Source organism: Notamacropus eugenii, chromosome 1 (assembly GCF_028372415.1).
Source record: "Notamacropus eugenii isolate mMacEug1 chromosome 1, mMacEug1.pri_v2, whole genome shotgun sequence".
Lineage (NCBI taxonomy): Eukaryota > Metazoa > Chordata > Mammalia > Diprotodontia > Macropodidae > Notamacropus > Notamacropus eugenii.
The window spans coordinates 671,151,250-671,170,834 of NC_092872.1; the positions used below are offsets into that span (position 1 = coordinate 671,151,250).

The following is a 19,585-nucleotide window of genomic DNA, read 5'->3' on the forward strand; positions in this document are numbered from 1 at the left end:
CTTCTTCCTGCTGTTGTTTCTTTCCTGTTAAAGGGAATTTACTTTCCAAATGCCTAATTTTTTTTTCATTTGAAAATCTTGTAAACCTTAGGTTCTTTTTCAAAAGTGTTTGTTCAAACTCTGCTTGAATTACTCCATTGAGGAAAGTACTCACCACCTCTTAAGGCAACCTAACTTGAATTCAGATCCAGCCTCAGACACATGAGTTGTGTGACTCTACACAAGTCATTTAAAATTGTCTGCCTCAGTGTCCTCATCTGTAAAATGCACTGCAGAAGGAAATGGCAAATCACTCCAGTAACTCTTCCAACAAAACCCCAAATGGGGTCACAAAGGGTTAGACATGATTGAAATGACTCAGCAGCAAAATTATTAGGTGTTTTTTTCCTGATATAAAGCCTAAATTTGCTTCTTAGCAACTTCCTCTAATTTTTCCCCTATTTCTACTCCCTGGGGCCAAATAGAATATATGTAGGGCAATGGCTCAAAGGTTGAAGTTGGAGGCAAGAAGACCTGAGTTCCAATCTTGCCTCAGATTATATATATTTGAGTGACCTTGCGCAAGTTACTTAATCTCTCCCAATCTTGTTTCCTCATCTGTAAAATAAATAGATTGGACTGACTGGCTTCTAAAGTCCCTTCCAGTTCTAAATCTTTGATCTTCTGACTCCTCTTCCACAGGACCATCTTTTTTGAGTACTTGAATTAATCAGTAAGTATTAAGTATCTGCTAGGTTCCTGGCACTGTTCTAGGTGCTGAAGATACCAGGACAAAAAATGCAAAAGTCTCTGATCAAAACTGCCATCATAACTCTGAGCCTACAAGGCCATTTGCTATCCTAGCTTCCCTTCTCTGGACACTCTCTAGCTCATTATCATCCTTCTCAAGCTGTGACTTTGAGAATTGAATCCAATACTCTCCATGCACCCTGACCAGGGCAGACAATGCCTCCTTAGGCCTGGAAGCTATGGGTCCCTTAATGGAGCCCAAAATGTCATAACTAAAGAGCCAAAAAAACCCTTGTCTGGGGTCCATGATATTTTTTAATTTGGATACTGTATTTCAATATGATTGGTTTCCTTGGTAATCCTCTATATTTTGTTTTATGTATTTGAAATTGTTATTCTTAGAAGTCCATGGGCTTCACCAGATTGCCAAAGGGGTCCATGAAACACAAAATATTAAGAATTCCTTATCACCTGACTTTCCAAGGGAGTAAGATGGAGGTCAATATAGCCAATGGTAGAGTTTTTTACAAGTTATAAACAATTTACTTCATTTTACTGTATTATCTGAGAGACCAAAAGTATTGAGTGTATCCAAGCAAAGACTTTTTTGCAAAGGCATCCCATATAGCTAGTTCATCCTTTGTGTATGTGTACACAAGGATGTAAATTGCTTTCACTTTCTATTTTCATTGTGTTCTTCAAAGGAAACCTACATTAACCAAATGTAGCTGAAAGAAAACATAGTTTTCCTCAATGATAGTCAAGGTTGTGATTTTTTGTAGGTTTATTCTCTGTAATAGAATCTTTAGATAGCTACCTTTTGATTTCTTCTTTATTTCATCTGAAATAGGACAATGTGACTGTGCCAGTCTGGAGACAAGTTAGTAGGAAATTGGGAAAATGCCCATTTTTTTCCATTATGGAAATTTGAAATGTCTTTGGACAGGTATTTCATTGGGTCAGAGAAGGTGGGTTCTATGCCCAGGTGAGTCAGCTCTCTGTGTTCTAACTAGTAAAAAACATTAAATTCACACCTGGAAAATGGATACCACTCAAAAGAAAGCATGTATGGGTGTGTGTGCGTGTGTGTGTGTGTGTGAGTTCTGTGCCAGCAAAGACTACCCATCTAATTGTTACACTAGAAAGGATCTGATAAGATAATTCACACTAAGATGTGACTGACTAATAAAGACTTACCTCCTCACTCTTCCCATAGATATTTGCATCTTGCCCAAGGGAAATGTCCTAATCAAAAGGAATTTGTATTTTTGTAGTTAGTTACTACACCATGTTGGTAAGGGGGAGAGAGGGTGCCTCTAGATGCCCTTAAAACCCTTCCAGTAGAAAAGCCTGGGAAATTAGTATCTCTACCTACTGCCCCAGAAATTGAGCCTAGAATACTCAGTGCCATGGGTTACAAGGTGAGCTCAGGGTGATTCCTGGAAAGTGGAGTGAGATTATGGCTAAAATGGCAATCATACCAATATCTCTGGAAGCATTCATGGGAACACATTACCCTTCCTGCACCACCTACTCCAGGAAGGCAGGATCACTACATTTTGAATAACTGGCCGACTCTTGTGCTCAGAAAAGTCAATTAGAATAGGCCTACAGTTAAGGAAGCTTTTAGAAAGTTCAGGCCATCCGATAGATAGATAGATAGATAGATAGATAGATAGATAGATAGATAGATAGATAGATAGATAGATAGATAGATAGATAGATAGATAGATAGATATGTGTGTATATATATATATATATATACATATATATATATATATGACAGTGAAATTGCAAACTGCAGAATGGCTGAAAAATGGCACTGCTTTCCTTAGCTACAGGAAAAGTTCTGTTTTTAGTTGGGCCTCTTCTGATTATTCAGTAGGCTGCAATGCATTTTCTTAGTAACTTAGAGCTAAACCATATTTTCTGGTCTTTGCATTACAAATTACCCATCCTCATGAGAGCCAAAATACAAATAATAAATGACTTGAGAATTACATACTCTTCTAAGACTATATCTTTAGGGCAAGAATGTTATTAACAAACTTGGATAAACTATTTGCCTGTCCAAGCTGAATCTGCCAAGTTATTTCGTCAGCTGAGTTAAATAAAATATAATGTAGATATAAAAGTATAAGTCATCATAATGAAACTATCATCATCTGTCATTGATTTTTGTATTTTGCTTATATAGTCATCACATGAGATTTAATACCTCAAAGGAAATTGTTGAGAAAAAAATATATATACATATACATATATACACATACACAGACACACAATGTATATTAAATATATATACTTATATATAAAACGTGTATATCCGTATTGTCTCTGAGAGGTTAACCCTGTGCTAAATAGCAAAGTAGAAGTGGAGAAAATAGCATTCCAATGCCCTGTATACCCTTTTAGTGCCCTCATGTGCCATGCTATCTGTCATATTTACCATCTCTGGACCTGCACCCTCTATTGTCCCCAAACTACCCAGGGCTTATTTTTTTTTAATTATTACTATCCATGGCCTACTCTTCCTACATCCACCTATTTGAAATATAGCTATCCTGCACCTCATCCAACAACAGGGTATAATTTCCCACAAAATCAAAATAATACCTCTGAAAAATTAAGTCAGAGTGGGCCTTTCCTGATCCCATGACTTTTTTTCCCCTTCTATCCCCATCCCAGGGATCTCATGTGCCTCCCTAGAGACAATGCCCCCATTTTTGTTTAACCTTAATGGGTGATGAGAGTTTCAGGTCAAGTAGAAGAAGGCTCCAAGTCAGAATTGGTAGAGAATATATTTGGGTAAGTAGTTCTGTTTTGCTGAACCTCTCAAACTACAATGACTATTCTTTTCTAAATATTAAGTCAGACTATACCTTTCTTGCTTTGTAACACACTTTGGATTAAAGAGAATTTATCTCCAATGAGGTAGCATTTGTAAAGCACTTAGTGCAGTCCCTGGCACATAGTAGGCACTTAATAAATGCTTGTTCCTTTCTCTTACTTGGTCTGTTTCCTCTTGTGTCAAATGAGCAGATTCAACTAGATGCTCTCCAAAGTTCCTTCTGCCTTTGAGACTGTATGTACAAGATTCTGTATGACTCTGTGCTTTAACCCTCTCTCACTGCAGAACTTCCTCTATAGGGTATTTTGCAACATTTTCCTTTTGAATTTTATCAGGCTTCTTATTTCTCTGAGCATAACTACTTCAGGAAAACAGATGTGATCAAACATGAGAATATATTTAAAGTGTCCAGCTGAAATATGAATAAGCAATACCTGCATGATACATTTTTGACATCAATGTCCTGTGACTTACAATGTATGCTATGAGGTAAAGTGTGCATTTGAGTCTGAGAGAAGACAACATGAGAGGAACTAGCGAGATCACACAGAGGATGGAGAGCTGGTCCGATAGTCAGGAAGACCTCAGTTCAAATCCAGCTTCAGACTCTTCACTGAGTGACCCTGGGCAAGCCACTGCCTCAGTTTCCTCATCTGTAAAATTTAGATAATAATAGCAGCTACCTCCCCTGGTTGTTGTGAGGATCAAATGTGATAATACTTGCAAAGTGCTTTATAAATATCAAAGTGCCATATGAATGCTAGCTATGGTTATTATCAAGTCCTGTGATAAACTGAGGCTATAACTGAGAACTTTCCATTTCCTTTGTTTGTTCTTCAATTTGCATTGTACTTATTGTCTACAAAATAACATATTCATCTTGGTAGCTTTTTAAGGTTTTCTAAGAGGTTTGAATACATCCTTCACCGTCACCTTTAGCTACATATTACTTATAATGCTGTGGGACTTTACAGTTTAAAAACATTTTCGTCACAACAACCCTCTGAATTAGATAATGCAGATATTATTAGCCCATTTTACAGATGAGGAAACAGCGACTTAGAGAGTTTCAATGACTTACATGCCATAGCACGGCTAATAAGTGATAAAAAGTTGGAAGTTGGATTCAGATACAAGGCTTCTGATTCTTGAGTCCAAGCTTTTTTTTTTTTTGGACAAACAGTACTTCCTCACCATTCTCAAAGAATAATTTGACTTTGTTAATTTTTGAGAAATAAGAAAAATTTATTAAGAAACACTAAGCATTTATTAATTGCCTACTAGGTGGCACAGCGGATAGAGTGTCTGACCTGGTGTCAGGAAGACCTCAGTTCAAATCTAGTCTCAGACACTTGTTAGCTGTGTGATCCTAGGCAAGTCACTTAACTCTGTTTGCCTCAGTTTTCAAATCTGTAAAATGAGCTGGAGAAGGAAAAAGCAAACTACTCCAGCATCTTTGCCCAGAAGACCACAAGAGGAATCGCAAAGAGTCAGACACAGCTGAACAATTTAAGAACAATGCCGCAGGATCTGTGCTGGGTGCCGAGGATACAAAAGCAAAAAAGAAAAAATCCTTGCTCTCGGAGAGCTTGCCTCCTATGATAGGGGACAGTATTTATACAAGTCAGCACATGCAAAATAAATTCAAAACAAAGACAAGTAATTTTGAGGAGAAGCACTGGCTGGGGTTACCAGGAGAGGCCTTGTGTGTCAAGTGACATGTGAACTGAACTTTAAGAAAAAAGAAAAGTCACTGTTAAAATTAGAAGACCAAGATGATGAATCTGTCATAATCCAGCAGCTTGGTCCTCCAGTTGTAGTGAAAAATCAACAGAATAACAAATAAACTCAATCATTCAGCAAGCCTTTATCAATCAGTTTCTATGTGCCAGGCACTGTGCCGAATGTTGGGGATATTAAAAAAAAAAAACAAAAACAAAAACAAAGCAGTAACAATCCCCACACACAAAAAACACCAAAAAATTAAATGATTTGTTCAAAGTATCCAAAGTGAAATTTGAACCTATGTTTTTCTAACTCCAAGTCTAGTGCCCTTGAGGTCACATGTGACCCTCTATGTCCTCAAGTATGGCCCAAGGACCTAGAGTACCACATGTGGCCTCAAGGCAGCAGGTTCCCTACCCTTCCACTATCCTATGCTGCCTTTCTTTTGTGTCTGGCATACCACTTTGCCACTCTAATGTGCAAGGAAGAAAGACAGGAAATCATTTTTTCCACAAAGAGCACAAGAAAATTCAGCATAGTAAAGGGCCTTAAAGAGGTCCTTAACAAATACTCTTAGGCAAGCAGGAGGGAATTGGAGAAGCTCCATCTTGGATAAGAGACTTGGACTCTTTGGAAGTGAAATGTTGATATAAGATACTGTTGTTAGCACCAAATAGAAATAGGGAGTTACTAGAGTTCTTGAGCAGTTGGAATGAAATCATCCTACATTTGGACAAGGAAGGGGAATATTAGAGTGGACCTTGGCATGTCTGATGACCTTGCTAAATCATGACTCCATGCTGGTCATGTTTGGGAGTGGAACAAGCAGAGTTGTTCCAATTTCAAAGCAAGCATCCAGTTTCTGTTTGGAAAACTGAACTGATATCATCCTTGGCTTGTATTCATTTTCTTCTTGCCACATGTTCCTGGAAGAATGAACTTTGATCATTTTTCTCTTTTAATTTGAAATTGTTATTTTTAAAGTGCAGATAGAGAACTGAGTCACTTTAAAGTGTATTTGTGTGTGTATGCATGTGTGTGTGTATGTGTGTGTACTTTGCATTTGAATTCATTGAATTCTTCATGTCTAGATACTCATTCTTTAAAGAAAAATAAAAACTTTAAAAAAGCTGCTTTTTAGTTAAAACCTAGTTGCAAAGTACATATTGCTGATATCCTGCAACATGGCATAATTTTTTTTTAAAATGGCTCTGGAGCTATAGCTATATCCAATCCCACTTCTGAACTTGGACAAGTTTCCCTGGACTTCAGTTTCCAAAGGAAGTTGAATTTGAAATCATGTCTATTATAAATTTAAATCCATGATGCTTTGCATTGGAGAAGTGAAGACATAACTAATAAATTTTATGTCTTTTGTCTGTTACTTTTTAAAATGTATTCTTCCCCTGGATGTGTTGTACTACAGAATTTACCCTTCAACTGATGTTTATTTTTTTCCTCTTTATTTTTTCTTATCTTTCTCTGCTCCAGTATCTTCCCCAGTGTTCTCTTCCAGCCCTTTAACCTCTACACGTCTCTGCCTCCTTATGCTCAGTCTTCCAAAATCATTAATACAATCATCTCCCTTTTTCCCATTCTCTTCAGGGATCAGAATTTAGTCTTGGTTCCCCCTTGATCTTTGATCCACCCCCCCCCTCCATATGCCTCTAATTTATTCAGCACTTTAGCCACAGTATCTCCCTGGATATTTTAATCCTGTATCTACTTTGTCTATACTTACATATTGTTTACAAGTTGTCTTTCCCACTGTACCATGAGCTCCTTCGAAGAGGAACTGGTTTTATTTTGTTTCATTTTTCTTTTAGTTTATTTGTATCTCCAGCAGTTAGAACAGTGCCTGGAACATAGTAGGTGCTTAATAAATAATTTTTGATGACTAAAGACCATCTTCATGTGTGAACTAATAATGTCTGTTAATGAGGCGGTTGAATTCCCTAAGGTTCCTTCTAATAACAAATATCTTTGATTTTATGATTCTGGAGGAAATAGGAACTGACCCTATGATTCTATTAATTTACAAATTCCTGAATGAGGAAATTTATTTTACCAGTTGATATTGGCATTTTTTCTGTAACTTATATCAGAGTTGACCAGAAGCACAGAGAGGTTAATTGAGTTGCCCAGAGTCACACAGGCAGGAAAACAGACTCAGCAAATATGTTCATATAAAAACATGCTTGACAAGTCTTTCCTTTAACCTGACGATTCTCATTCCTGGCTATATGCAGCTATATTCAAGAGTGTTATGAAATTCTTAAATTAATAGTATTTAATTTGTTTTAATTTTTAAAAACTATGCACCACATATTTTTAAGGTTAAAAGGGTTCTAAAATTGAGACTCGTCAAAGTATTTCATAGTTCTCCAAAATTTTAGAATCCCTTACGTATCTACAGCTTCAGAGTTCCCTAGCAATCAACAATTCTCATAGAAGCCCTGGCTGTGCTGCCTGTTCTAAAATGATTGTCTTAATTTTCATGTGTCTGAGCTTTCTTCTTCTGAACAGGGTATATGGATTATTCTTAGAGTCAACTGTGGATCAACCATGCCAAGAGAGAGAAAGAGGAGGGCCAGTAACCCCAAAAAGCAAGAAATTTAAAAAAGCTACTTATAAGTGCCTTTACACTACATCAAATGATTTTTTATTCATTTCAGATTTATCTTCCTCAATTATGCTTTACTAAGGCTAAATTTACCCATCATGCTAATCCATGAGCACATACCACCTTTCAACAGGCATGAAGAATACTAGATATCAGTGAAAGAAAAAAGGAAGAAAGGTGGGGGAAGGAAGGAGGGAAGGAAGGAAGGAAGGAAGGAAGGAAGGAAGGAAGGAAGGAAGGAAGGAAGGAAGGAAGGAAGGAAGGAAGGAGAGAAGGAGAGAGGGAGGGAAATAACCAACTTTGAGTTAAAAACTTAAAAACTTGCTTCAGATAGCCAGTACATTAGATGATTGACCTAAAGGTAACTAACTGGGAGCTATCCATTTTACAGATGAGGAGGTTTGAGATTAAAGGCTGTTCTATATTCATCAGAGTTCAGTGTTCCACTCTTTCTTTGACAGTGTAGACCTGGTCAAAGAAAAATGATTTGCTTAAGACCGTGTGGTTAATCTAAGGAAAGAAATCAGGACTAGAATGGTTATATCAGGATTCCTGGATTAGGTGCTTTATTTCTGATTACACTGTCTCTCAGTCAACAGTCTTTCTTAATGATGTATGTAAGTATGTAGCAATGAAGTAGAAACAGGATGTTAATGTCATTTAAATAATCTCCAATTTGTTATATTCTGCCCTAATTCTTGGGAATAGCTAATTATGTCATATTGTCAACAAGCATTTTTTTTATATTATACACATTTGGGGAGGGGGAAGAGGGAGAGTGAAGAAAAGAGAGAGAGAGGAAGAGGAAGAGAGAGGATGAGATGGGGAAGGGAGAACAAGAAAAAGAGAGAAAGGGAAAGAAGGAGAGAAGAAGAGAAAGAGGAGACAGTCTGACAAAGTAGGTAGAGAGTTGTTCTTGGAGTCAGGAAGATCTCAGTTCAGGTCTTGCTATAACACATACAGCTTCACTGTTTCTTCTCAAATCAAAGCCCTGAGAAGACTGTCCATTCTATAACCATGTGTGATCATGGGCATTCCTCTCAACTTCTCAGCACACCTAGACAGCTCTCCAAAACTGACTTACAGGCAACTTATACATCTGAATTGAAAAAGCAAGTTCTCACACCAGTAGTTCCCTAAAATATAATATCAGAGCTCTAGATCAAAATATATGTATACATATATTTAATGGCACTTGAAATAGTACTGATATTCTAAATAGAACTTAGCCTTTCCTGAGACCTGGGAAACAATTATTCTAAGGCATTTTCTATGGGAAATATTATGTTAGTTCCATTTACCTAATGGAATAATAGACTGCCCTTCTGGTTATTTGTATAGGATGGTTCATCCTTTAATGAATTTGTACAGCTGAACATATGGTACATTATTCTATGCCCTGAGCCACAAAAGAATGACTGGAAGTCATTTTCAACACTCTTGGTGTGCTTTGATTGGAAAAACATTGAAATCCTTGGCAGATTCACTGCATGAATTTGGATTTGCATGTGTTTCCACTTTTGTAAAGCAGTATTTGAGCTGAAGATTTACAAATTGCCAACCATGCAACTCAGATGAATAACATTTGCCCAGTCCAAACAAACTGAAGATATGTTTTATTCCAGTGGGAAAAGGTGAGATGTAAGTTAGAGGCTGCCAAATGTCAGGGAGTCACAAACGTTAGGAAGCCCTAAGGAGTTCCACAAGAAGGGAAGGGCAAAAAGGTCAGCATTCTTATTAACTTAGAGATATGAATGCCTTACTCAAACTTACATTTCCTAAGTAACATTTGGTTCCCCTTATGATGCCATGAATGGATCGGCTCTGAAGAATTCAATACATGTTCAGTACCTTCAGTGGTAGAAGAAAGAAGTACACAATAAGGGTGTTTCATAACATTAAGGGCCCCAGTCTCCAGGGGTTCAAAACTTGTTCTGCCTGAACATCAATCCTCCCAAATCCACTGACTCTACTTCTAAGCCATGGAAGTAGGGATGACAACAGTCCTTTGAGCCACAACTGGCATGGATTCTGTAGTTTTCTGCAATTCAATTCAACTCTTACTACTACTACTAATAATAATAATAATAATGAGTGGTAGTAGCTAGCATTCATTTAGAACTTACTATATATCAGGTGCTATGCTAAGTGGCTTTATAAATGTGATCTCGTTTGATCCTCACATCTCTAGGAAGTTGGTGCAATTATTCATGAAACAGCTGAGGAAACTGAGACAGACAGAGGTTGGATGACTTGCCCAAGGTCACAGAATTATTACATGTCTAAGGCTAGATATAATTTCAAGCCTTGCTGACTCTGAGCCCAACATTCTATCCACTGCACCCGTTGTAGGCAGGAAAAGATAAAACAATAAAATAACGTCCTTACAATTGACATGACTTAACAGCTAATTAGATATGAGAGTGAGGGAGCCTGAAGAGTCAAGACTGGCTTCGCTTTTGCAAATCTCTGTAACTAAAAGAACTGTGATGCCTTCCATAGAAATCGGTAAGTTTTCAAGAGGGATAGATTTGGGGATGGGACAAAATAATGAGTTTCATTTTGGATATGTTAAATTTGAAATGCCTATAGGACATCTGGTTGGAAATACCCAGTAAGCAATTGGCAGTGCAAGACTCAAGCTGGAGAGATTAGGGTTGGGTTTATGCATAGGTTTTGGAGTAATATGTATAAATATGAAAGTTGAAACAATGCATGCTGATGAGTCCATTCAAAGAGTAGGTAGAGTTCTGTGAAGTTTGGATTCAGTCAATAGGCCACACTTGAGGACCTAGAGGACCACATGTGGCCTCAAGGCTGCACATTCCCCACCCCTGGATTCCAAGGTCATTGCTTGAGATCCTATATTCAGGCAGTGGAGATGAGATTAGAATTCAAATCTAAAAGACGATACAGGGGTGGAATTAACATGTCTCAGCAACTAAGCAGACAAGGAAGACTCACCAAATTAGGTAGCTCCCTCCAAGGGGAGTGACCAATGTGGAAGGATATCCTGAACGCTTGGACTTACAAGATAAGAAGCCAAAAACCAAGAATGGTCAGCCTAATGAGCAATGCCTGATTAACTTGAGCCAGGAGCCAGCATCATCTTCAGCCCCATAATATGTGTATTGTGCCCTGATGCCTTTTCTATAAGTTGCCTAATCCTGTCTTGGCCTAATATATCTTGATATATCAGGTCCTGTATTCAGTATTCTATCCTCTGAATTGCTAGCAAAAATTAGGTTATTTCTCTGAGGCTACTGGTACTGTAACTCATAATGTTCTCTGATAATTAAGTGCCAGAGAGACAATTAAAGATGCCTATTGCTTTGTTCTTTCTCCTTGGTCCTTTGTAATTGTTCTATGATAATGACATAATCTGTGCCCTCAATTATGTAAGAATGAATATACCAAGAAGAAATATCACTGGGCTGGATTACAGAATGGTTTATTGCTTCTCTTTTCTCATTCCTTTCCTACCCTCCTCCTCCCCACAATGATGTGGGGAAAGGTTTTGTTCTGACCCCATGGTAAAACTGCTTCAAAGAGTTTAATGCCTTGAGCTCTATCTGTCATATTCTGCTTGAGGCAGGTCTGATTCATGCTAGTCATTAGTAGGGGCAGTGAACCTGGGGCAGACAAACAAGGACAGTGTGGGGGGATGCTTGAAATAATCCCCCAAAGACAGGCAAATATGGTACTTGAAGCTCTGCAGTACACAGAGATCAAAAAAGGCCAACTGCCAGAGTAGGAATTCGGAGCTGAACATATATTCTATTCCAGGAAGCCAGAACCCAGGGAGGAACATGGAAGTGACTATTTCCCTCATCCAATCTGATTCTTCCAAACTTCTGGTCATGAGCAAGGTCCAGTAGGACCTCTTCTGACTTATCCACCCCTCTCTCTTTGTACAGTCATACACAATTTGTGATAACCTGGAGCAGACAAGAAATAAGGGGGTCTCTGAAATGTTGAACATTTCCTACCACATCCCTCTCTCAATTTCTTCATCAGTAAAACTGGATCATGTAGCATGATATCACTCTTAGAAGGGATTCAATAAATATTTCAATGGTTACTAAGTTCCTAATGGATTCTAGGAATTTGGGCATATAAAAATGCAAAGTGACTCAGCCCTAGCCTACCATCAAGGAGTTTAGATTCTATGGAAGGTGTGTGTGGAATGTGATAAACACAAACAATAATTCGTATTTACACAATAGTTTAAGGTTTGGAAAAGGCTTTCCTCATAATAACCCTGTGAGGTAGGTAGCAAATTCTTATTACTCCCATTTTACAGATGATTAAACTGAGGCTCTTAGAGGTTAAGTGATTAACTCATGTCCACATAGCTAGCAACTGAGGTGTGATTTGAATTCAGATCTTCATCCTTCTTTCTATTCCACTACACTATCTCTCAACTGTAATGCATAGTAGGGCAGCTACGTGGTGCAGTGGGTACAGCACCAGTTCAGGAGTCAGGAAGATCTGAGTTCAAATCTCACCTCAGACACTTGACACTCACTAGCTATGTGACCTTGGGCAAGTCACTTAACCCCAATTGCTTCATCCTGGGTCATCTCCAGTCATCTGGTCACTGGATTCAGATGGCTCTGGAGGAGAAGTGAGACTGGTGACCTGCACAGCCCTCCCTCACTCAAAACAAAGTCAAGTGCAAGTCATGTCATCATTTCTCTGATGGCATGATCTTCTTATGCAACAAAGGATGAACACACATATAGTACAATAAAATGGGATAACAGCATGGGAGAGGGCCAGAAAATGTGCTCTGAGAAAATTTGAAGGAAGAGATAACTAAGAATAGCTAGTACTTATATAGCACATTTTTTTTCTAAGTGTTCTGCATATATTATTATACTAGTCACTGTTCTGGAAAACAGTTTCAGCCCCCAAAACAATGAAATTGTATATACCCTTTGGTCCAGAAATATAGTTATTAGGTATATATACTCCAAAGAGATTTAAAAAAAAAAGAGGAAAAGGATCCATATGTTAAAAAAAATGTATATAACAGCTTTTTTTGTGGTGACAAAGAATTGGAAACTGATCACTGATTGAGGAATGGCTATACAAGTTATGGTATATGAAAACAATGGGATACTATTGTACTGTCAGAAATGATGAAGGGAGTGGTTTCAGAAAAACCTAGGAAGAATTGTACGAACTGATGCAAAGTGAAATGAGATCAAGAACAATTTATACAATAAAAGCAATATTGTAAAGATAATTAACTTTGAAAGACTTAGTAATTCTGAACACCATGATCAACCACAGTTTCAAAGATCTTATGAAGAAACAAGTTATCTACCTCCAGAAAGAGAATCGTAGTTTATTGTCTTCTCTTTCTTGTTCTGTTGGGGTTTTTTGGGGGGGGAGGGGTGACTGATATGGGAATTTGTTTTCATAACTATACTTTTTATGATGTTTTTTTCTTGCCTTTTCAATAGATGGGAAAAGGGAGGAGTGAGAGAATTTAGAATTGAAAATGAAATAAAATTGAATTTAAAAAGAAAAAAGAAAGTGCCCTGAGTCAGGATGTAGCTTGTTTTGTCTAAGGAATACCAAAAAGGTCATTGTCATATGATTGTACAGTACTTGAGTGTAAGGTGTAAGAATATTGGGAAGGTTGTGGGGAAAGCGAGAGCAAGTCATGAAAGGTTTTGAAAGTCAAAAGAGTTAATAATATTAGATTCCAGAAATGATAGGGATCCTGATGACAGAAATCACTTAACTTCGAGAGGACAGAAAGATGAGAATGAATAATAATAAGTCTTAAGTGGGGGATTGACAGAATTTTAACAACAGTAACTAGGCAACAAGTTTTGGGTTTTTTTTTTTTTAAATGAGTAAGATTATTAAGTTCTTCAGTCTTGGCAATCAAGCAATTATATCACCATTCTCTTCCTAATTGTATTGTAAGTTGAACTGGTCATCTCCATGGTGGTTCATCTACATGGCATTGCATTGGCAGAGATATGGAAATATTGGGCATTCTGCAAGTGTCTTCATGTAGATGGATTTGAATTATCCATATTTTTAGAGGATGTATATCCTCTAAATAGTATATCTTGTGTGATTTGGTGAGCAGTTTGAACCAGGGATTCATGAATGACGTAACTTTTAAGATGCCTTTCAATTGTAAAATCATATGATTCCATGACGATAAATGATCAATGATATTCTGCCTTCAAAACTTTGTTGTAACAGTTCTGTTCTTGGTTACACAATTTAGAACCTTTCCAAGAGGATGGACCCATTAGGTAAAAATGCTGATGGTATAATAGCATAATTTCCAATTACATTATTAACTTGCTCTGTGAACCCATATAATCGCTCTTGTTGGCCCAATTGTTTTATCTGTAAATGGGATCTCATGGTATTGTACTTCCTAATAATCTAAAACTTGATCATCTCTTTTATCCCATCTGATCCTCACAACAACCCAGTGAGGTAAATAGGTAGGTATTATTTTCTCCATTTTACATATAGGAAGACTAAGACCCAGAGCTGTAATCACTTGCCCAAGATCACACAGCTAGTTAAAAAGTGTATTTGAATAGATGCTTTCTGACTTCTGACACAGCTCCCTGTGTGTAGCATGCTTCCTAAAAAGAACTTTGAAATCCCAAAACTTGGGCCTTACACAAAGATTAACAGAGCTGATAGGGACCTTAGAGGACATCCATTCTAATTTCCTTATTTGACAGATGAAAAAACTGATCCCTTCAGAGGTGAAGGTCAAGTGACCTGTCCAACATCACAATCTAGTTAATGGCAGGTGATTTGAACCTAGACCTTCTTACTCCTACTCCTTGGCTCTTTTCATCCCATCATAGTTAATGTTTATAGTCAAAAGTGCATATCTGGAGACACCTGCAACACAATAGATATCATTGGGAGATACTGGCTCTGAGTTACTGGTTTTCTCTTCCTTTTCAGACACATTTGCAAGCAAAGTGGCAGCCACACAGGACCAATATGCAGATGCCTCCATCGGCAATGTCACCGGCAGCAATGCAGTGAATGTGTTTCTGGGAATTGGTGTGGCCTGGTCCATTGCTGCCATCTACCATGCAGCAAACGGAAAAGAATTTGAGGTCTCCCCTGGCACACTAGCATTTTCGGTCACTCTCTTCACTATTTTTGCTTTCATCAATGTTGGGGTACTGCTGTATCGACGAAGACCAGAAATTGGAGGTGAGCTGGGTGGGCCCCGGACTGCCAAGCTCCTCACATCTTCACTCTTTGTCCTTCTGTGGCTCTTGTACATTTTCTTCTCTTCCCTGGAGGCCTACTGCCACATAAAAGGCTTCTAAAGGAACAATCAGATATAGTAAATTTATATATATAAATATATATATATATATAAAGATATATGTATAACGAACAGAGGAAACTGACATTTGTCATGTCCACTTACCTGCTGATGGAATACAGTTTCAAGAGAATACTTTGTACTAGGGCAGAAGTAAGAAAACAACAGAATTTTTATCTCAAGGGATGCCAACATGTTGAACAAGGCATGGATGCAGGGCCATCTTTGCAACTCTACCTAGAAGGGTGTACTCTTGAGATTGATAGACTACTTTTTTGTTTTTGTTTTGTTTTTTTAAATGACCGATCTAAGTGCAACATGGGCTTTCAGTTATCAATTAAAATCAACCAGATTATTTTTTTTTTTTAATTAAGCATCTGGGCAAAGGAGGGATATGGAAGAAGAAAAGGGCAGGGGGGATTTCATTCCTTTATTACAAAACACCATGCTTATCTTCAGAACTTATGCAGAGGAGAATCTGTTTCCAAGAGGAAGCATGTGAGTATGTACTAAAAAGGAGGACAGGTAAAGAATTCTGGGTTCAGATTTTTGTCCTAGCCACTCAACACGGAGGTATTCTGCCATCTTTATATTAATGGCCCGTTCTTATTCAGCGATTACAAGAATAACATTTTATGGTTCTCAAGAAAAAAAATAACAATTTTGTCCTCTCTTAACTTCTTAGCCTGACTACCACTAAAATAGCCCTTTCCACGACCCAGTGCCCCTAGCTCCCTCCTCCAGTGTCCTTCCCCCACCAAAATCATAATGATTGTGATTGTTATAGCATTCCAAGAGCACACCATTTTTTCCATTTGCATATCACAAGCCTTCATTCGAATCATCTGTCCTTCAACAGTCTCTTTGTGGCCCTCACAAGGACTGTCTTGTCAGTTTTATTTTTGGTACCACTCATGCCCTACACAATCTCAGTGCAGTCTTCTCTGAACATTTGCTTCTTCTTCATAATCCTATTAGGGAATGTTGTTCTGATACTTTTTACACTGTGCATGGATTGAAAAAAAGAAAAAAAAGAAAAAAGGAAAAAAAATCTGTATATAGAACAGTATAACAAAAACCATTATCCCATTCAGCAATGTCGATCGAACATTGAAGACATGAATGAGAGGTTTTAGGGGGAGGTTTTCCACCTAATTTGTTTTTATTTTGTGATTGGGCTTGATTATTTTGGGGTAAGGGAAGAATTTTTTTATGGATCTGCACATCAATTTCTAAGCAGCAATAATTGACTTGGAAGTTATAGCTATTGTGGAGGAGCCAGCAAGCAAATCTTAAAGTATATGTAGATCATCATCATTCTGTGTGGAACTCAGAACCAAAGCACATAAAAAAAAAAATCACCAAATTACTTTGATAAGAGAGACAATATATAGATCAACTAGTAAGTGAAGTGTGCCTAGGCTTTGAAAACATGTGGTTTTTCCAACAGTATTTATTTCACATTCTTTCTGTCTGGCACAGATCTTGGCAAATGATACTGAGGGGAGGGAGTAAGTTCTGTTTGGAATTTCGTTTTGAGTATTGGAATTTTTAAAATATTTTTGAAGGGCTAGGTTAAGCTCTGTTTTTCTTGTACCTACAGTCCCTGGTCAGGCAATAAGGTAAAAGTGACTAGTGAGCCTTTTAAGAGTACTTCCTTTATATCTCACTTAAGACTCAAATCATTTAGTATGAAGTTAAGAGGTTTTAGCCCTTTAAATGGAATTATTCTTAAAGTTTCAAAGAACCTAGGAAAGAAAGTGCTGTTAGCATGATGAGTGCATGACCTTGGCTATGCATCACTGATGGTTTTACATAAAGAGAGACCCTAGGTCTAGGAAATTACTAACCATTTGCATCAGCCCCAAAGTATTAAGATAATAAACCCTGAATGCATATTTGTTAAACTTTTCCCCCTCATTCTCACTTCATTGTTCTTGTCAAAATTATGTAAATGTAAAAAAAAAAAAGCCCTCAGAGACAATTCTACCTTGAGTTCACCTAGATGGCCTCATCTAGAAGAAAAGAAAGAAAAAAGGAAGGAAGGAAGGAAGGAAGGAAGGAAGGAAGGAAGGAAGGAAGGAAGGAAGGAAGGAAGGAAGGAAGGAAGGAAGGAAGGAAGGAAAAAAGAAAGGAAGAAAGAAAAGAAAAAATTGCGGCCCAAATTAAAGAACAAGAATTCTATCTAGTTTTAAAAAAATGTCAAGACAATTCTTTGTGCCCCTCCAAACTAGACCTCCTTTTCTGGCTTGAAATGGATGCATGAGATTAGAATAACTCCTTATTTATACCCTGTTGAATTTGGCAATCAATCTATCAGTTAACAAGCATTGATTAAGCTTGTGCCAGGCACTTAAACCAAGAGTATGACAGGATAGTATGCAAGTGTAGATTCACATTGGAGATTAAAAATAATGAGATGATCTGTTTCCTGGTGTTGATGGGCAGAACCAGACTGCAGTCTCCCTGTACCCATCTGTCCTCCTTATCAATCAGAGACCTATTTCTAGTACATGACAATCAGCAGGAAACTCAAAGGCAGCTGCCTAAATAGAAAGCTAAAATAGAAACTGTCAATTAACAATAATCCATATATGTGAGTTGTGTAGTCAATTAAAGATTCTTTGTGCACCTTTTTAGTCATATTTGGAATGATCACATCCCCATAGAGGATTTTCACAGAAAAATATAATGAAATTTTTGTCAATTTCACTTTCAAAGAGGTGAAGTGTTTTGTTTGGGGATTTTTCTGGGTTTTTTGTTTGGTGTTTTTTTTCTTTTTGTTTCAGTAGGGGAAACATCAACACTAGAATCTGGTTGTTCAGGGTTCTTTTTAATTATTATTATTATATTTGTGTAAAATTATTTCATTTAGTTTGTTTGATTCTTTCATTTTGTGTGTATTGTGCACAGATTTAGGAAGAGAATGTTCTTCCTTATAAATGGTACACATCATTGACACAGACAAATAAAGTTTCTAATTGTTTCTGATTTAACCGGTAGTGACACAGCATGTTCTATATCAAATGCTTTTTTCTCTTATCATTGTCATCTAGTTGTTCCTTTTTTATTTTTTTAAGATTTGTGGAAGCAAAAAACTGTAAATGATGGAAAATAGAATCTCATTGTTCACTCTCTCCCAAATGATAGCCATTGGGTTGCTCAGTTACTAAGACCCTAAGGCAACCCACTTGGATATCAAAATAATAATTTGGTGGGTTTCCTAAGGAGGGGGCGGGGATTAGTGCTGAACAAAATAAAGAGAAGATGTAATCATTGACATCGTTCCATTTTAATATTTGTTTTTCTAATACTATTTGTCATCCTACTATAACCACATTCTGTCTACAGCCAGGAATGGCATCCACGGTTCTCTGATCCATATTCAAAGTGTTAAGTCAATCAGGTCCAAACTGATCAGAGACTTTAGATCTCAAAGTCTCCCCAAGGACATTTAAGTGCAAAGAGTCTCTAACATCATGCATTACACTGCCCTTAATTTCATAAACCCAGCTACTTAGAAGAAACAATTCTTGACAACTGAGTAGTACAAAGAAAGTTGTCTTGACGCTATACATGTTACCATCATGAAGTTGGGAAACTTGAATCAAGACAAGAAATAGGGAGAGGAGATGGGTGGGCACCTGAGGTTTTCTACTTGTTTGGAGGGCTCATTAGTATCAGAAGATTTCTTTAAACCCTGCTGGTAACCACTAACCTGCAATAACCTTGTAACCTCTTTCTAATTCTCTTGTTGAGCATTTTCCACAGCAATGTCTGGCTGCAGTTCACATATATCACATTCATTTTCCTGCTGATGGAAATAATGCATGATATCAGTAGCTTGATAGGGTCACAGAAAATGGTATGTCCATCTCTTATACCCTCAATCCTGGTTTAAGACAATGTCAACCCTTGTCTTTTCAAATAGTTTGTCCATAGGTAAGGCATAATTCAATGACATGACCAGTTCTGGAAATGCAGCCAACTTTCAAAATCTTTACCCTGTTACCATTTTATTTAGTCAAAAGCTGTCATTATTTTCCCTCATTGTATCCCTGTAATCTCAGCCCTCGTGTTTGGGGCAGCTAGGTGGCACAGAGGATAGAGCGTCAGATCTAAAATCAGAAAGACCTGAGTTCAGATCCAGACTCCATTATTTATTAGTTGTCCAACACTGAGCAAATCACTTAACCTCTCTGTCTGCCTCAGTTTCTTTATTTGTAGAATGAGGATAATAATAGCACCTACCTCCCAGGGTTGTTATGAGGATCAAATGAGATAATAATTGAAAAGTACTTAGCACAGTGCCTGGCAT

At 37.5% G+C, this 19,585-nt stretch overlaps 1 protein-coding gene across 10 annotated transcripts in view; it reads left to right on the plus strand.

Moving 5' to 3' along the window:
• SLC8A1 (solute carrier family 8 member A1) overlaps positions 1 to 18,263 on the plus strand; it is a 471,207-nt gene extending 452,944 nt beyond the window's left edge. For all 10 annotated transcript variants that reach the window (XM_072635790.1, XM_072635789.1, XM_072635794.1 and 7 more), the window contains one exon: positions 14,892 to 18,263. In XM_072635790.1, coding sequence (XP_072491891.1) covers positions 14,892 to 15,268 — 377 coding nt within the window. In that variant the 3' untranslated portion in view covers positions 15,269 to 18,263. The remainder of the gene's footprint in view (positions 1 to 14,891) is intronic.
• The last annotated feature ends 1,322 nt before the right edge of the window (positions 18,264 to 19,585 follow it).